The 15,958-nt window shown below is 41.9% G+C and overlaps 1 protein-coding gene across 1 annotated transcript; it reads left to right on the top strand.

The window, feature by feature from the left end:
• Positions 1-3,851: 3,851 nt before the first annotated feature.
• On the top strand, positions 3,852-15,683 carry LOC119733912 (MFS-type transporter SLC18B1-like). The gene is made up of 6 exons (XM_038207275.1): positions 3,852-4,133; positions 4,553-4,648; positions 12,655-12,728; positions 13,499-13,646; positions 14,003-14,112; positions 15,575-15,683. The coding sequence occupies exons 1-6, from the start codon at positions 3,852-3,854 to the stop codon at positions 15,681-15,683; spliced, it is 819 nt and encodes a 272-aa protein (XP_038063203.1).
• Positions 15,684-15,958: the final 275 nt, after the last annotated feature.

Below are 15,958 nucleotides of genomic sequence, written 5' to 3'. Positions count from 1 at the left end.
CCGCCTCGCCCCAGCACCAACGCGATGCCCGAACCGGCTTTAAACACTGAAGATTGATTCCAAGATTGATGCTTTCTGATGTTTAACCATTTTGAACAGTTCCTAAATGTCTTATCAAAAGTTAAGATTTAGTATTAAGTGCGAGAACAAATTGCATAAACATTTCATGTACATGTAACTATTCATTTAATTCAAGTTCGAAGTCGGCGTAATTTAACCAATGTAAGACTTAAACAAGGAGTAATCAGGCCTACATGTACATTGCACTCAGACCTCTGCCCAATGGACTGGGCAGTACCAGTTAGGGACGGGGTTCCTGTACCCTACCATTTGGGGCAACAAATGGGACCCAAAAAATTGGACTGGTATGTGTGTAGCTACATACACTCTACATAAAAAAAACTAGAATAAAGCGCCCTCATCAGACAAAAAATACAAAAAATGCTGCACAAAATTCCCATGTATACGTAGTACATACCCGTTGCATAGGGTGATGATAGCCTTTAATTACAGAAAAAAAGACTTTCTACAGAATTATATCGTGCGCCAAACAGTTAAAAAAAAAGTCTACAGGCATCTACCCTGTACAGGAAAAGTCTACAGGCATCTAACCTGTACAGAAAAAGTCTACACGCATCTACTCTGTACAAAAAAGGTCTACACGCATCTACCCTGTAGAAACAAAGTATAGATGCATCTGACCTGCACTAAAAAAGTCTACACGCATCTACCCTGCACAAAAAAAGTCTACACGCATCTACCCTGCACAAAAAAAGTCTACACACATCTACATTGCAGAAAAAAAAGTCTACACACATCTACCCTGCACAAAAAAAGTCTACACGCATCTACACTGTACAAAAAAGGGTCTACACGCATCTACACTGTACAAAAAAAAGTCTACACGCATCTACCCTGCACAAAAAAGGGTCTACACGCATCTACACTGTACACAAAAATGTCTGGTATAAATCAAAACATTAAGTGAACTAGAAACAAAAACCACATGTACACAAATTAGTCCTTGTGTCGCCTAAACACCGGATGAGTTTTTTTGAAACTCCCGCTCTCCGGTTATCACCAATCTAATGGGCCCGCTGGCGATGTATGTGTTGACAAGTTATAACCCACCCATCACCGCAACCCAGCAGTGGAACTGATTTTATTCCCTATATGCGTATTGAATTTCCAAAAAAGGAAAAAACCTTAACAAATACGCTCTAGGCAGTTTAGTCATATAACTACACAGGTACCCATACCAGTGCTTGTAAGTCTTAAATAAACGAAAATCTTCCCTAGCTGGTTGCAAACACAATGTTTTTCAAAAAAAGATTCATCAGCTCGCAGAGCCCCTCGTACTCCAATGTTCTCATACATCCCATAAAAAGAAAAGAATGAGGAACGGCCCTGCTGATGCTGATAGCAAATCCCATCCCCCTCCCATGTTTTAAACCCTAATTCACGGCGGCAACTTTCTTGGAATGACCTTGGAACTCTCCAACAAGTTATTAATATCAACAGATTATTCCCTGAATTTTGCTTGCACAAAACCGGTTCTTCCTTGCTATTTTCCTAGCCAGAAAACCACTTCTTTTTAAGAAAACACAAGTCTGATAAAAACTTAAATGCATGGTGGCGGCCAAACTCCATTCCATATGTAGACTTTTTCTGTACAGTGTAGATGCATGTAGACTTTTTTCTGTACAGTGTAGATGTATGTAGACTTTTTCTGTACAGTGTAGATGTCTGTAGACTTTTTCTGTACAGTGTAGATGTCTGTAGACATTTTTTGTACAGTGTAGATGTCTGTAGACTTTTTCTGTACAGCGTAGATGTCTGTAGACTTTTTCTGTACAGTGTAGATGTCTGTAGACTTTTTCTGTACAGTGTAGATGCATGTAGACTTTTTTATACAGTGTAGATGTGTGTAGACTTTTTCTGTACAGTGTAGATGTGTGTAGACATTTTTTGTACAGTGTAGATGTGTGTAGACTTTTTCTGTACAGTGTAGATGTCTGTAGACTTTTTCTGTACAGTGTAGATGTCTGTAGACTTTTTCTGTACAGTGTAGATGTCTGTAGACTTTATTCTGTATAGTGTAGATGCATGTAGACTTTTTTTCTGTACAGTGTAGATGCCGGTAGACTTTTTCTGTACAGTGTAGATGCCTGTAGACTTTTTCTGTACAGTGTAGATGCCTGTAGACTTTTTGAATGGCGCACGACATAATTATGTAGATGTACCGGTAGGCCTACATGTAGTCTTTTTTTCTGGAATTATAGGTAACGGGTACTACGTAGACATGGGTATTTTGTGCAGCATAGTTTTTTGTCTGATGAGAGCGCTTTATTCTAGTTTTTTTATGTAGAGTGTATGTAGCTACACACGTACCAGTCCAATTTTTTTGGTCCCATATGTTGCATGGTATAACAAAAGCAAATCTTGTCTACTACTCTAGCTGCATGGAGTTGTCAATCATCCACTGCTTGCAACTGTAGCGTACACAACCAGACTACTACGTATGGTTGTATTTTTTTTTTGACCCGATAAAAGTGGGGGGGGGGGGGCATGCCCCCCAGTGGAAAAAGTGGGGGGGGGGGGGGGGCAATGGCCCCCCCCCCCCCCCCCCCCCCCCTGTTCCGCCGCCGGTGCTCCTAAATGCCTAGAATTGGAAGCCCCAAGTCCGGGCCAGAGTTTCGTTGTCATATCTCTTCAATTCCCCAATTTCATGGCTTTCAGAACTCTTGAAATAAAGAATATTTTGAGGGTATATATTTATATTCATGAGCTCAATCGGCGGAGGGATTTAGGCCTACGTACCGGTGTACACCCATCGGATACAGTCAGAGCCGTATATAGAGAGTTGCGACATAAGGGTCGCACTGTTTGGAATATAAAAACACTGTTTTTATACAATTCGTACACAAAAGTCCCCTGCTGCACTGTACACATAATGGCCGTTCTGGTTCAACAGTCAATGAAGGGCGCCTACGTACATTCGTATGGATGCATTGCAGACGTATTGCAATAGGACCCATGTAGTACAGCCAGTGCGAGTATATACTGACACGAAGGTAGGAATTTAATATTTTCATAAAAAAATACCCGAACTGTAAACGAACAGTCTAACCAAGTGCCTTATTGGCTCTAACTCCATGAGAAAAGGATTGGGGTTGGTTTTAGTGACACCCTATTTGAGCAAGGTTTGGTTTGGCATGGTCGGGTGAAAAATCTATATGCATGTTTATGTGCACGTTCCGTTGAAAATTGCTGTGCGTGCCATTCAGTGCCCCAAAACCAAAATAGAATTTGGAAGTTGACTAAGCAGTGCTAGAGCTTCCTATGTGTCCGCAATGGCCTATTTTTTGGTTGTTCATTGTCTTCATTTGTTATATATAATATTTGTTCCGCACGGTAAATGTAGGTTGGCGCAGTAGTCTGAGACTATATTTGTTTATGTTGTTGTTTTACATGTTGGAAGTTGTGGGGAGTTTTGTAAAAAAAAAAAAAAAACGTTTCACAAAAGGGATCGAGTAAGAGGCTGATTTGTTTGAAATTATTCTTAAGTATTACAATACGCTCCAGTCTGAGTAAACTCTGGCATCTAATATTTGAACCGAGCCGGCTTTATATGAGAATGCAGTTTGCCAGATCATCTGTGTATGGCATTAACACCCTACAATTATAAATGGGGCCGATATTTTAAGAACTATGCAAAATATTATAACGTATTCCAGCACCAAATTGTTTTTGGACAGTTATTGTTTCTTTTCACTTCCCCCGAAGAATCTACGAATTGAATAATAATATATCACAGCACAACTCAGAACGAGGTGTTTCGTGAATAAAGCATGGCCGACCGCAGCCTATCAGAAGAGTCCAATCTAAATGCCCCGCCCATAGCCCCAAACGGCAACGATCAGGTCACGGAAAACAACCAATGGCAAGAGACATCACTCGATGTCACGCCCACAAATCCAAGCAACCCAGCGGCTGCAAGTGATGGCGATTCTGCTGCCGCTCCAAGGTCGAAGTTCACTTTTCACCAAAAGATCATCTTTCTCAGCGCGGGTTTGACTTCCTTCGCAACTTGGAGTTCCTATGCCATCATTTCAGTTTTCTTTGCGACAGAGGTGGGTAAAAACCGAACGTCAAAACAAGAGTGGCGGCCGACTATTAAACTACAGGACAAAAGCAAGTTTGACAATAAAAACAAATTGCGTCTTTTGAGGCACACGCTTGGTGTCGCACTTTCCCCTTTTATTACAACGACGACCGATGAGGGCGCTGTCCAGCTAAAGTTTGTGGTTTACAAAAAAACACAATTGTAATTCATCGGCTAGTTTTTATCAGAACATGCAAGTCGTTGCTTGTAATTCGTAACTTGCCTTTTTACAATCATGAATGTCAAGAAAAGGCAATTTGCTACATTGCTTCCATGGAAAACAAATATAAGCGTAGTCTTTACACTTGTGATATTTACCCAGAAAATGACGTCATTATTCACCTTTAAACAAATGGTCATTTGTTATTTTTTTCACACGTTTCGCAGGCTAAAGCGAAAGGAATGTCGCAGACGGTCGTAGGACTTGTGTTTAGCTGCTACTTCATCGCGTCTGGTATAGGTGCACCGATCTGGGGCAAAGTTGTAAGACTTTTAGATTTGAACTTACTTGTATATAACGTTTACCACTGCTCTTTGTTGGGTTTGTCGTGGTTGCTTTTCTTCTTTCATTGTTGCTGGTGGTGAAAGATGGCCTGCCTAATTTCATTTTGTGCCCATCTCGCTGACTGACTGACTGACTGACTCCCCCACTCCCCCCCCCGACTGTAACTCGAGTGATTGCCATTGCTATCGTATAGGATACCCCTCTACGCCATCGAACGGGATAATTCAGTTATAATGCATACACCAGGATATGCATGAAGACTTCCACTGCATGGATGGCCATTCTAAAACAAGATAATAATATTAAGTGGGCTTTGGGACCAGCTCTACTAGGCTTCCTCGGACTTTTTGTCTTTATTCCGTCTTTGTTTTTTGTCTCTATTTTTGCCTCTTTCTCTTTTTGTGTGTGTGGGTGTGTGTATGGGTTAAAGTGTAAATCGAGAACGCACCTGTGAAACATCCCTGTGTAATTAAGGACAGGAGTCAAATCGAGGACGTCCTCGATTCGACAACGTGTACAAAACCAATGAGAGCTGTTGCCGAAAGCTTAAGATATAAAAAAAAGGATCAATAATCAGGATTATATAACTGACATATAGATCCTAGTCATTTGATTGGTGGAACTCACATCACATGACATTCGTTATTGCTCCCATTCACGCCGCGGCTCAAAAAGTACTATCCGCCCATGGGGAATGGGAAATATTATAACACCTCACCCACAGATTCTTTGTCTTGATTGGCCGAGAGCGAGTCACATGATACTTTCTATTTTTGCTATCTTTCTGTGCACCGCCAAAAGTACTATGCGCATAGCAACCAAAGTACTATACCATTAGCAACCAAAGTACTATTTCCACGTTGCGGTATTTGTGTGCAAATGCATGTTGGTGTGCGCGTTGCGCGTAGCACGCAGCGCGTTTTGTTCCAAAGAGAGCGCGCCGCAGAGTTGGGTTCAAACATTTCGCGAAGGGGTAGTTTGGAGGTGAGAAATACATTCTCCTCCAGTTTTGCATTGAAATTTAAGTTTATTTCATTTGTGTTCAGATTTAAATAATTTAAATATTATAACCAAGCAGAATCTGTGGGTGAAATGTTATAAAACAAATATTGAATGCTTTATCTCGTGGTGAAGTAAAACTAGCCTCCCTCGGTGATCAATGGAGCATTCTATTTTAGAATGTCCATGGATCACCTTGGGAGGCTAGTTTTACTACACCACTCGAAGCATTCAATATTTGTATACTATTCAACAGTTAGGATCATGACGCGGTATTTGTGTGCAAATGAATGCTGGTGTGCGCGTTCAGCGTTGCGCGTAGCGCGTATTGTCCCAAGATCCGGCGCTACAGCGTTAGGTTCAAACATTTTCGTGATGGGGTGGTTTTGAAGAGAGAAATAGCTTTTCCTTCAGTTTTGTATTGAAAAAAAAAAGTTCAAATATATCAAATGACAAGGACCTATATGTCAGTTATATAAAACAAATATTGAGTGGCTTTAATTGTAAAATGGGAGGAATATTATCGCTCGGTAAAATCTGGACTTTTCCAGTTCACTCGGCTTCGCCGCGCCTCGTGAAATGGAAAAGTCTAGATTTTACCTCGCGATAATATTCTTCCCATTCCACGCTGAGCCATTCAATATTTGTATAATAATAGGTGAATTTGTCTTTTAAGAACCAGGGTATTTTCCATACCAGGATTTCATAATAGATGGTTTCCTTACTGGACATGAACATTACCAGTGGCGTAGCCAGGAATTTTTTCAGTGGAGGGGGGGGGGGCTGAGTGGCGCTTGGGGGGGGGGGCTGGAACATTTCATGGGGGGGGGCCTCATGTAAAGCAATGCAATTTTTTTATGTTATGCAATTTTTTTTATTTTAGAATGTCCATGGATCACCTTGGGAGGCTAGTTTTACTACACCACTCGAAGCATTCAATATTTGTATACTATTCAACAGTTAGGATCATGACGCGGTATTTGTGTGCAAATGAATGCTGGTGTGCGCGTTCAGCGTTGCGCGTAGCGCGTATTGTCCCAAGAGCCGGCGCTACAGCGTTAGGTTCAAACATTTTCGTGATGGGGTGGTTTTGAAGAGAGAAATAGCTTTTCCTTCAGTTTTGTATTGAAAAAAAAAAGTTCAAATATATCAAATGACAAGGATCTATATGTCAGTTATATAAAACAAATATTGAGTGGCTTTAATTGTAAAATGGGAGGAATATTATCGCTCGGTAAAATCTGGACTTTTCCAGTTCACTCGGCTTCGCCGCGCCTCGTGAAATGGAAAAGTCTAGATTTTACCTCGCGATAATATTCTTCCCATTCCACGCTGAGCCATTCAATATTTGTATAATAATAGGTGAATTTGTCTTTTAAGAACTAGGGTATTTTCCATACCAGGATTTCATAATAGATGGTTTCCTTACTTGACATGAACATTACCAGTGGCGTAGCCAGGAATTTTTCGTTGGGGGGGGGGGGGGGGGGGGGCTGAGTGGCGCTTGGGGGGGGGGGCTGGAACATTTCATGGGGGGGGGGGGCCTCATGTAGAGCAATGCAATTTTTTTTAGACACTCCAAATCTCGGTGGGGGGGGGGGGGGGCGACTGGGGGGCGACAAGGTTTCATGGGGGGCTGTGCCCCCCCCCCCCCCCCATCGAGATTTTGAGTTTCTAAAAACATTTCATATAATAATAGGTGAATTTGTCTTTTAAGAACCAGGGTATTTCCCATACCAGGATTTCATAATAGATGGTTTCCTTACTGGACATGAACATTACCAGTGGCGTAGGTAAATGTGTCTTTTAAGAACGCCCCCCCCCCCCCCCCCCCGTGGCTACGCCACTGCAGGTCATACAATTAAAGTTTAGGCCGAGTAAAAAAAAAAAAGTTTCTCGTCCGGGTTTTTGAAAAATAGGAGGAAGAGGGCTTCTTATTTTTTATTTTTTATTTTTTTCAAGATTGCCACCATTTAAAATTTCCTGCAACCGTTGGTGTTTCCACTGTTCAAAGACACTTTTAAAATGAAAGACAAGTTGGACAAGAGAACCGAACATATTTACAGTGTCCTTTAGAGTTGTATTGGTCTACCAAGAACAGTTTTACATGCATTTGCTTTAACCGCCAAAAGTCGCGAGCGTATTCTTTAAACACATGCTCCAGCGTGAGCTAGTCTCATACCGGTTGCATTCTGGCTTTGAAGTCAGCATTTACCGCATACAGTACGGCAGACAGATTCCGGTTGAATTTTCAAACGACAGTAGTCTAAAACTATCAATAAACATACATGTACGTAGTCTGGTTCCCTATACCTGACAATTATTCCTGACGCTCACGTCTCAGCCTCGACTCCATGGGCGTGTAGATTCATCAGGAATAGTCAGAATCTTTTGGTCTGGGAACCAAGTGGGTGAGTTGTTGTGAACTCGCCATGCTCGCACTGTCGCAGGGGTAGCGATCACACGTCGATATTATGTGGTGTACAAAGTGACCGACAGAGTCTATACTGAAAACTTCGACTCACATATTTCGCAAGTATTTATTTTCCGATGAATATGTGGACTTTTTCAGTGTTTTTATTGCATTTTTTTCAAAAATAAAAAATAATAAAAAAATCCAGGCGGCCTCCAAAAAGGAAGCGGGCGGGGACGAGAAACTTGGTTTTTTTTTTACTTTGCCTTATGTAAACTTGTATGAAGTTCAAAGAAAAGTAACTCCTATGATCTATTTGACACCAAGTTTGTGTTAACTTGCCGGTAACGCCCTAAAAAATTATCCAGACAAATTTGTTTATATTTTTAACATGTTCGTCTGTCGGTCTTCTATGCTGTTATGTTAACTTTTAGGTACCTTCAATGGTACTATGTTTAATTAACCTGTTCATTTGTTTAATTAAACTAATAACGCACATATAGTTGCCAAATATGGCACTAACAAGTTTGAGGTCGGCAATTTCGTCTTTAAAATCTGGGTACGTCGGGTTACCGTACACACAATTGTCCTGGAGACAAAAGTACCAAAGTACAGAAAGTCGTACGCAAGAGCTCCCCAGCAAGTATCGCTGACGCCATTATAATTCCAAAATTTCTCACTGTGTCACACAGTGAAGTAACTAAACAGCGTCATTGTATTGTGCACACATAAAAGCATTCAAGTCGCGTTCTTGCACACTTTATGCAAGTCGACATAGATATCCTTGAACCACTGCCCCTGCTTTGCATAACAAGTGTACATGAATGAACGATTCGACCTTTATTCAAAGAAATTTCTATGTACAGTCACCAGACTCTATACAGTAAAGTCCCCGTCAAAACGGAAGTAAATAATGCACGTGCATAACGCTCGGCTACACCATCGTACAGTGTGGCAGAGACACCAACAAGTAACAAAAAACTAAAAAAAATAAAAAATTGATAAATATTCTGATTGAATTTTGTTAAAAGATACTTGTTGGTGAGGTATCACATATTCTAGCAAATTGATAAAAATGTACAATATTACAATATGCAATTTTGAGGGAAATGGGCAAAATACTGCATAAATAATTTCACTTGATCATATTCATAATGCACAAACCGACAATTTTCATTTTCAGACCCACAACGAGAAATATTATTAACACTGGGCTTATTGTGAGGAGTTGTGCTGGGAATCCATGAAGGATGATGAAGATGTTATTTTCAACATAATTTCTAAATAATTTAATGGGACATTCCTGTGACATGAGCCTTCCAGATGAAAAGTTTATGTGTGGGAAAGTATGGTACACAACCATGACTGTATGATTCAAAAGCAGTTGTTGAATTTAAACAAATCGGGGAACATACTCTGAACCCTCACAGGTGATCAAAACATACATCAAATGAAAGCTGAATTAATCCTCTTTACCTTTTTGGAAATCTTGATTTTTTTTGGGGGGGGGGGGTTTGACCTATGACTTTTGGGTGATTTTTCCCTCCAACGATGATCACCCCATCGCCATTTTGAAAAAACAAAAAACAAACAGATTCCATGGATATAGATTCCATTCAAATGTTTTGTTCAGAAATCCAAATTCAGGGACATGGACCCTTCACTTCTACAAATACAGACCCTCAAGTGCAGGGGCCAAACTTCTTTATTATTACAGATAAACTAGAATACAAATCGTAATTTGGCCGGATTAGTCGCGCCTATTTGGGCTGCCTCTCAAATGTACTGCAATCGGGAAATCTCCAGCGTAATAAAGACTTCAAGAAACTTTATTTGATTTATTTTATTCAATTATGTTATTTTAAATCTTAAAACATAAAATAAGCTAATAGTTGGACAGGCTGCCACGGATATGTAAAAGTAAAAAAAACCCACAATTGTCATCAGACGATTATCCAAACCCCTGCCAATAAAACAGATTTAAAATTCCATTAATAAAAAAGTACTATTAAAGTACTATTGAAAAGTAAATTGTACAAATCATACGAAACCGCACGAGACGAGACATGACGAGACATGACGAGACGAGACAAGACGGGGAGATGAGACAAGACTCAGCAAAAAAATCATAGAGTGAAACATTAGACAAACCAGACAGATACAAAAATATAAAAACAAACTAATAAATAAATACTCTTACAACCCAACAAACAAACAAACAAACAAACAAACAAAACAAACAACCAGACTCAATAACGGGAATGAATGACAAACGGGCTAAAAAGATTATTACAACAAAACAAAACAAAACCGAGAAACAAAAGCAATCCCATTCCCCAGAGAGAAAAATGCAAACCATAAAAACAAACAACCTAGTTGACATACATAGGTCTACACTCACATTAAATACACACAATAAAAAAAGAAACAACAAGGTTTCATGGGGGGGGGGGGCTGTCGCCCCCCACGCCCCACCGAGGCTACGCCACTGAACATTACACTATATATATTATATTATTGAAATTCTGTTTGCACCAAGGCCACTGAACGTTGCTCTTTTGGCCACTCAAGAAGGCTTTAGGCAAACGTAACAACAAGTCACGCAATCAAATGATAATATTATTGCTTCCTGCTGGTGGTGGCCGGTACACTGGTATTTAACTGCTCAAGGAAATTCAATGTATCCTGAAAACCCGAATATAAACGATATATCTCCCCACTGTTAAAAAAGGAGGGGAGGGCATGTTTCCGTATTTATTTCCGGAAAATAACCTAAAACTACATTTTTAGAAAATAATAGCATGAAGGTTCTTTTGCTGGGAATTAGTCATAGTATAAATTATTCTTGTACACCAGCACGGGAAAGTTCTATCAGAGCTTTCGGCAACCATCTGGCTGTCTTTCTCAATGTACGTGACGCCGCGGCTACTGTCCAGTCTCTGTTTACGAGGCTGTAAATCTGCCTCGGAGACCAGCGCTAGCTGGTAACCCTTGTCACGGTTTATTGACGGCTTTATGGTGGTGGATGTAGATTGCCTCCCGTATTTTTCGTGATATAAAGAGTGCGTTCGATTACTTCCCCCAGCTTACTCGCGCATGGCTCCTCGCGCAATGACAGACATGCGCAATGGAGCTAAATAAACATTTTTCCCAGGCTGCATCCGAATCAATTAACTGTCTAGAGCATGCACGTCCACGCCCAGTGACAATACGCGGGGAAGTGCTGACAACAATTCGTAGTCGTAGCTCCGTGCATAGAGCTACATAGGGTTTGTAGCTCTATGCTCCGTGGAAGCCCGTTTCGGACACGGCCTGATGAGGCGCCCGCCGGACGTTGCTTGGCCTTATGGGATACTTACCCAAGTAACCGGCTCGGCGAGTCGGTTACTTGGGACAGGCTCGAGTTAGCGCGAGAAGTCACGTGAGAGGTAAATCGAACGCTGTCGCGCTTACACGAGTAAGCGCGGGAGAAGTAATCGAACGCACTAAAGTGTGCCTGCTGCTGGTCAATGATGCGTGCTGACTTATTGGCTAGCTACGACTGGGGCCAATTTCACGGCGCTGCTATGCACAACAAATTGCTTAGCAAAAAAAAGTCTGGCTTATAAAAGCAGGTTACCAGCCAAAACTATACGTGATGCATATTGCTCGTGATTAAATATTTAGCTGTTGTTTGCTTAGCCTGAAAATCACATGGAGTTTTGGCTGATAACCTGCTGCTATAAGCCAGACTTTTTTGTGCGAAGCAATTTTTTGTGCTTAGCAGCGCCGTAAAATTGGGCCCAGCTAGTGACACAGAGGATCCAATGTCTGCCCCTCTCTGCTGGTAAAATTCACTGTCATACAGGAAATAATTTCAAGAGTTGGACAATGGGTTTCGGGGACAAATCCCGTGCGGTCATGTAGGGTGGGAGCGTTCTCGAGTCATTCTTTGATGATTGGGATGGCTTTATCCACTGTGCATGGCACTCACATCACATGACACTTAACAATCTGTACGAAGCACCTTCATGTCCCTAACTTGGCCCGCGAAATCCTGGGAGTTTCGGTTGTGATGCTCCGTGTTCCCAACCAAGGTGGATATGACACTGGAACTGTGGCTGCTAAGCAGTGGCACATTGAACCTATCCTAGATACGATGGGGCGAAGGGGGAATGTATCTTAGGTAAGCCGTAGAACCGAGGGGGGGGGGGGGGTTCACAGATTGTAGGATAAACCGTCTTGTAGAGATTCTCGGAAATCTGCTTCAGCAATTTGTGACGTGTCATCGACTCTGAGGCGTGTGACACGCCATATGCGTGAGACTTGCTAGGTCGGCATGTCAACGTTTGTAACTGACTGACTGACCGACCGACCGACCGATCGACGGACCGACCGACTTGATGATTTGTTGATCCCGCATCTAATAAACCGATTCACGTACATCCAACCACAACCGCGATCAAGTTCATGCCGTAGTTCATAAAGTGTGGCACAGAGGTTCACGTGCCGTTGCACACATTATGCAGTGGTTGCTGGTTAAGTAAAGGTAAATTAAGGTTATTGTTTACATTCATTTGTTTTCTTCCCCAGCTGCCACGTTTTGGCGCCCGTTTCGTATTTCTTGCGGGAGCTTTTGTCACCGGCGGTTGCAGCGTCCTGCTGGGGTACGTTTTAGCTGCTGGCATTGCTGCTTTCTGTTGCCTTACAAGATGTTTATTCATTCTATTGCAAATCAGGCCCCCTTTAAAAGAAAAACCCTCCTTGAAAGGAATAAGGAATACAGCGCTATAACACCACAATAACGAACATTTGGCTATAATAAACATCCCCGTTGACTCTCCAAACATTAAATGTTACGATAATGCACAATAACAATAACGACCGCTCTTACAAATATGTTTTAATGGACCTCATAGTGTTCGTTTTTCTTTGGCGTTGTACTGATGGGTGCAAACCTATGTTACCCAATACCTTTTTTCCACATACCTATGTTCCCCAATACCTATGTTCCCCAACCCTAATTCTAAACCTAATCCTAAGGATTTTGGAAAACATCGGTATTTGGGAACGTAAGGGTAGACCCCGTACTGATATATGTATGTATCCTTTTCCCCTTTAAACTCTTTATTGGATACATAAAGAGATACATGTATATTTTGCTGGTCCCAGGGGGGCCGGCTTACACTCCCCTTCCAACCTGACTGTCCAAAAACAGACTCACTCACTGACTATCACTTGTGCAATTAAACCTTCTTAAGTCTCATTGTGGCCTAAACGTTTGAAATGTACACGATTACCTCATATGCAAATGAAAGGGTTAAATCCGGCCTATCGTAACACGTGTAGGCCACACTCATGCAAAAAAATTAGGTGAATATATTAAAGCCTGTCAGTGAATATATTAAAAGCCAAGTCATTTTTCTTCTTCTTGCAGCTTCGTTGTGGATATGCCTACATTGGCAACCTTTACAGGTTTCACTTTTGCCATACGGACCCTAGAAGGCCTTGGATCGTCCGCCTGCAATACTGCTATAGGTGCCATTCTCACCTACACCTTCAAAGATAAGGTCGGCGTTGCAACAGTAAGTACATATTTAACAAAGGAATAATAACACATGTAGATGGTGTTTTCGAAAAGCGGGGGTCCGGCTTCGGCTAACTTACTGAAAGAAGTTTGTCTATCTAGCCAAATGGAAACACTCCAACGGCTTTGCTTCATCTCGTAGGGTTTGATTTGTTGCAAATTGTGGACCGATTATGAGCCGCAGTCCTCCAAAGACAAGGGGCCTAAAGTTCCACAGTGTGACAGCTGAAGACGAAGCCGAGGTTTTAAAACTCCCAATTGTCTGTTGTTTTTGCTGCAGTAATCATGACCACTTACCTTACAGTAAGCATGCGTTTTCCTTTCTGTCTTTTCTCAATGTTTTGTACAACTTAGAGCATGATAGAAACTGTCACCGGGATGTCGTTTACACTTGCACCAGTAATAGGCGGACTCTTCTATCATGTAAGTATTGTGGCGGGAACCCCCCGGGCCAACCCAAGTCTGTTAGGATAAGTCTGACTCCTAGTGGGGTGAAGACAATCTTCCCAAACCAAGGCTCTTCCCTAGACGAGAGATCACTCAGAGCGACCTTCAAGGCTAAGGGTGCAGGTCCGTTTTGGTGGAAATCTACCGCCCGATTATGAATGAGTGTTGATTATTTATCTCTGTTAATTAACTGCACAATAAACCTGTAAACACAAACACCGGAAGCAGAATTGTCGGTAATCTCAAACAACAATGATCGTAATTTATTCAACAATAATCAAGTACATTAATTAGGATGTGATTCGGTGGGTTGTTTTATCAACAGGGTCTTTAGTTACTGGAGATAGCCCGCTGCTTGCCTATGCAACAACGCACACAGCATTAAGCACTAGACAACAATGGCAGCAATGAGCAACTATGCACAGCGCTAGGAATGAATCACTGAGTCAGCAATGCACAGCGTTACAAGCACACAACAGCCGCTTAGATATGTATACAGTCCGTTAGCAGGGTACTCGCTACGCCGTGTGTGTAAGCCCGAATTCAGCTACACACACCAGCGCAACCCCAGTACAGCTACACAGACTTTGTACACAAATCGCCTAAGCAATTATACACGCAGAGTACAAGTAATTTACCTACTTCTCTGCCCGCTGTCGCAGCTACGCCCTAGCCCGCTATCTCCAGACACCCAGCACTCAACACTCTAAACAGATGAGCCCCACACTAGGCACACAAGTATCTCACCTAACAACGATTATCTTCTAAAGCCAAACCGCTAAACTTCCTGATCTGAAAACAGAACTTCTAAACTTCTAAACCACGCGCGCTTCCAGGCACGCATTTATATACCAGGTACATGTAGACGCTACGTCATGTCTACAAAACATGTGCGTGTACTAACCGTATGGTGCGCTAAACTTATGGGAGAAATTAGCCAATCACGTACGCGCAGCAGCCCACGGATCTCGTAAGCTCCACCCGGTCACTGCACACAAGTGATTAAGCGTTAGTGCTATGGCATGACGTCACAACTAAACACTTTCCGCCACAGTATTATCAATCAAGTATTGTAACTCAACTCTAAAAAACAAAACAAGTACAATTGTATACATCTCGAGAGATTTTGATTAATCCCTTCCCATCCCCCCACCCACCTCACCAACAAGCCATCCCAGCCCCGCCCCTTCTGCCCCCTCATGACCACATCCATGCCCACGCCCTGATGACTTATCAAACCCCATGTATTCGTTCCTCTTTAATATTCACCACTGATAAAAGACGCATTTGTTTCTGAACAGGCCGGCGGTTTTAAGCTCCCATTCCTTGTAAATGGCGGCTTTGTCTGGGCTTGTGTTGCTGTCAATTACTTCTTGATGCCGAAGATTGGTAAGATTGATTCAAAAAGAATTATTTTTTTCTTCACAAACACAATGTCCTCATACGGATCATGTGACTATCTGGGGTTGTTGTGAGCAGTTTATTAGCCTGCCGCTACGCTCAGAACCACGCCCATGACCACGCCCACAACTATGCCAATGACTACGCCCACGACAACACCCACATAAACACGACCAAAGCCTCCTGACCGTCACCGTTTTCACGAAGAGCCACATAGGCCTATGTCAAAATTACCATTTTTTCAATGTCGATTTTTTCAATATTTTGCTTTAAAACAATGTACTTAACAATTTTGACATGTTTCTGTAAGCAAAACATCATTGATTTCCAAGTTACATTAATGTTGCAAGGGGCAGAAATCTCGATAAATGCATTTTGCGTTTTGTCGAAGAGCCACATACATTTTGGCCCCTTGAACGTGTACAAAACCTATTGCACGGAAATACGTAAAAGTAGGTCAAC

The sequence above is a fragment of the Patiria miniata genome, unplaced genomic scaffold (genome assembly GCF_015706575.1).
Source record: "Patiria miniata isolate m_02_andy unplaced genomic scaffold, ASM1570657v1 HiC_scaffold_26, whole genome shotgun sequence".
In the NCBI taxonomy this organism is placed as follows: Eukaryota; Metazoa; Echinodermata; class Asteroidea; order Valvatida; family Asterinidae; genus Patiria; species Patiria miniata.
The sequence above is the reverse complement of the archived record's forward strand: the minus strand, read 5'-3'. Positions and strand labels throughout refer to the sequence as shown.

Bases quoted from the DNA above. Each gene is read 5' to 3' on its own strand.
- LOC119733912 (XM_038207275.1), top strand. From the start codon at position 3,852: ATGGCCGACCGCAGCCTATCAGAAGAGTCCAATCTAAATGCCCCGCCC. The intron at 13,647-14,002 runs GTAAGTACATAT...TGTACAACTTAG, and splicing joins ATAAGGTCGGCGTTGCAACA to AGCATGATAGAAACTGTCAC. The intron at 14,113-15,574 runs GTTAGGATAAGT...TGTTGTGAGCAG, and splicing joins CCCCGGGCCAACCCAAGTCT to TTTATTAGCCTGCCGCTACG.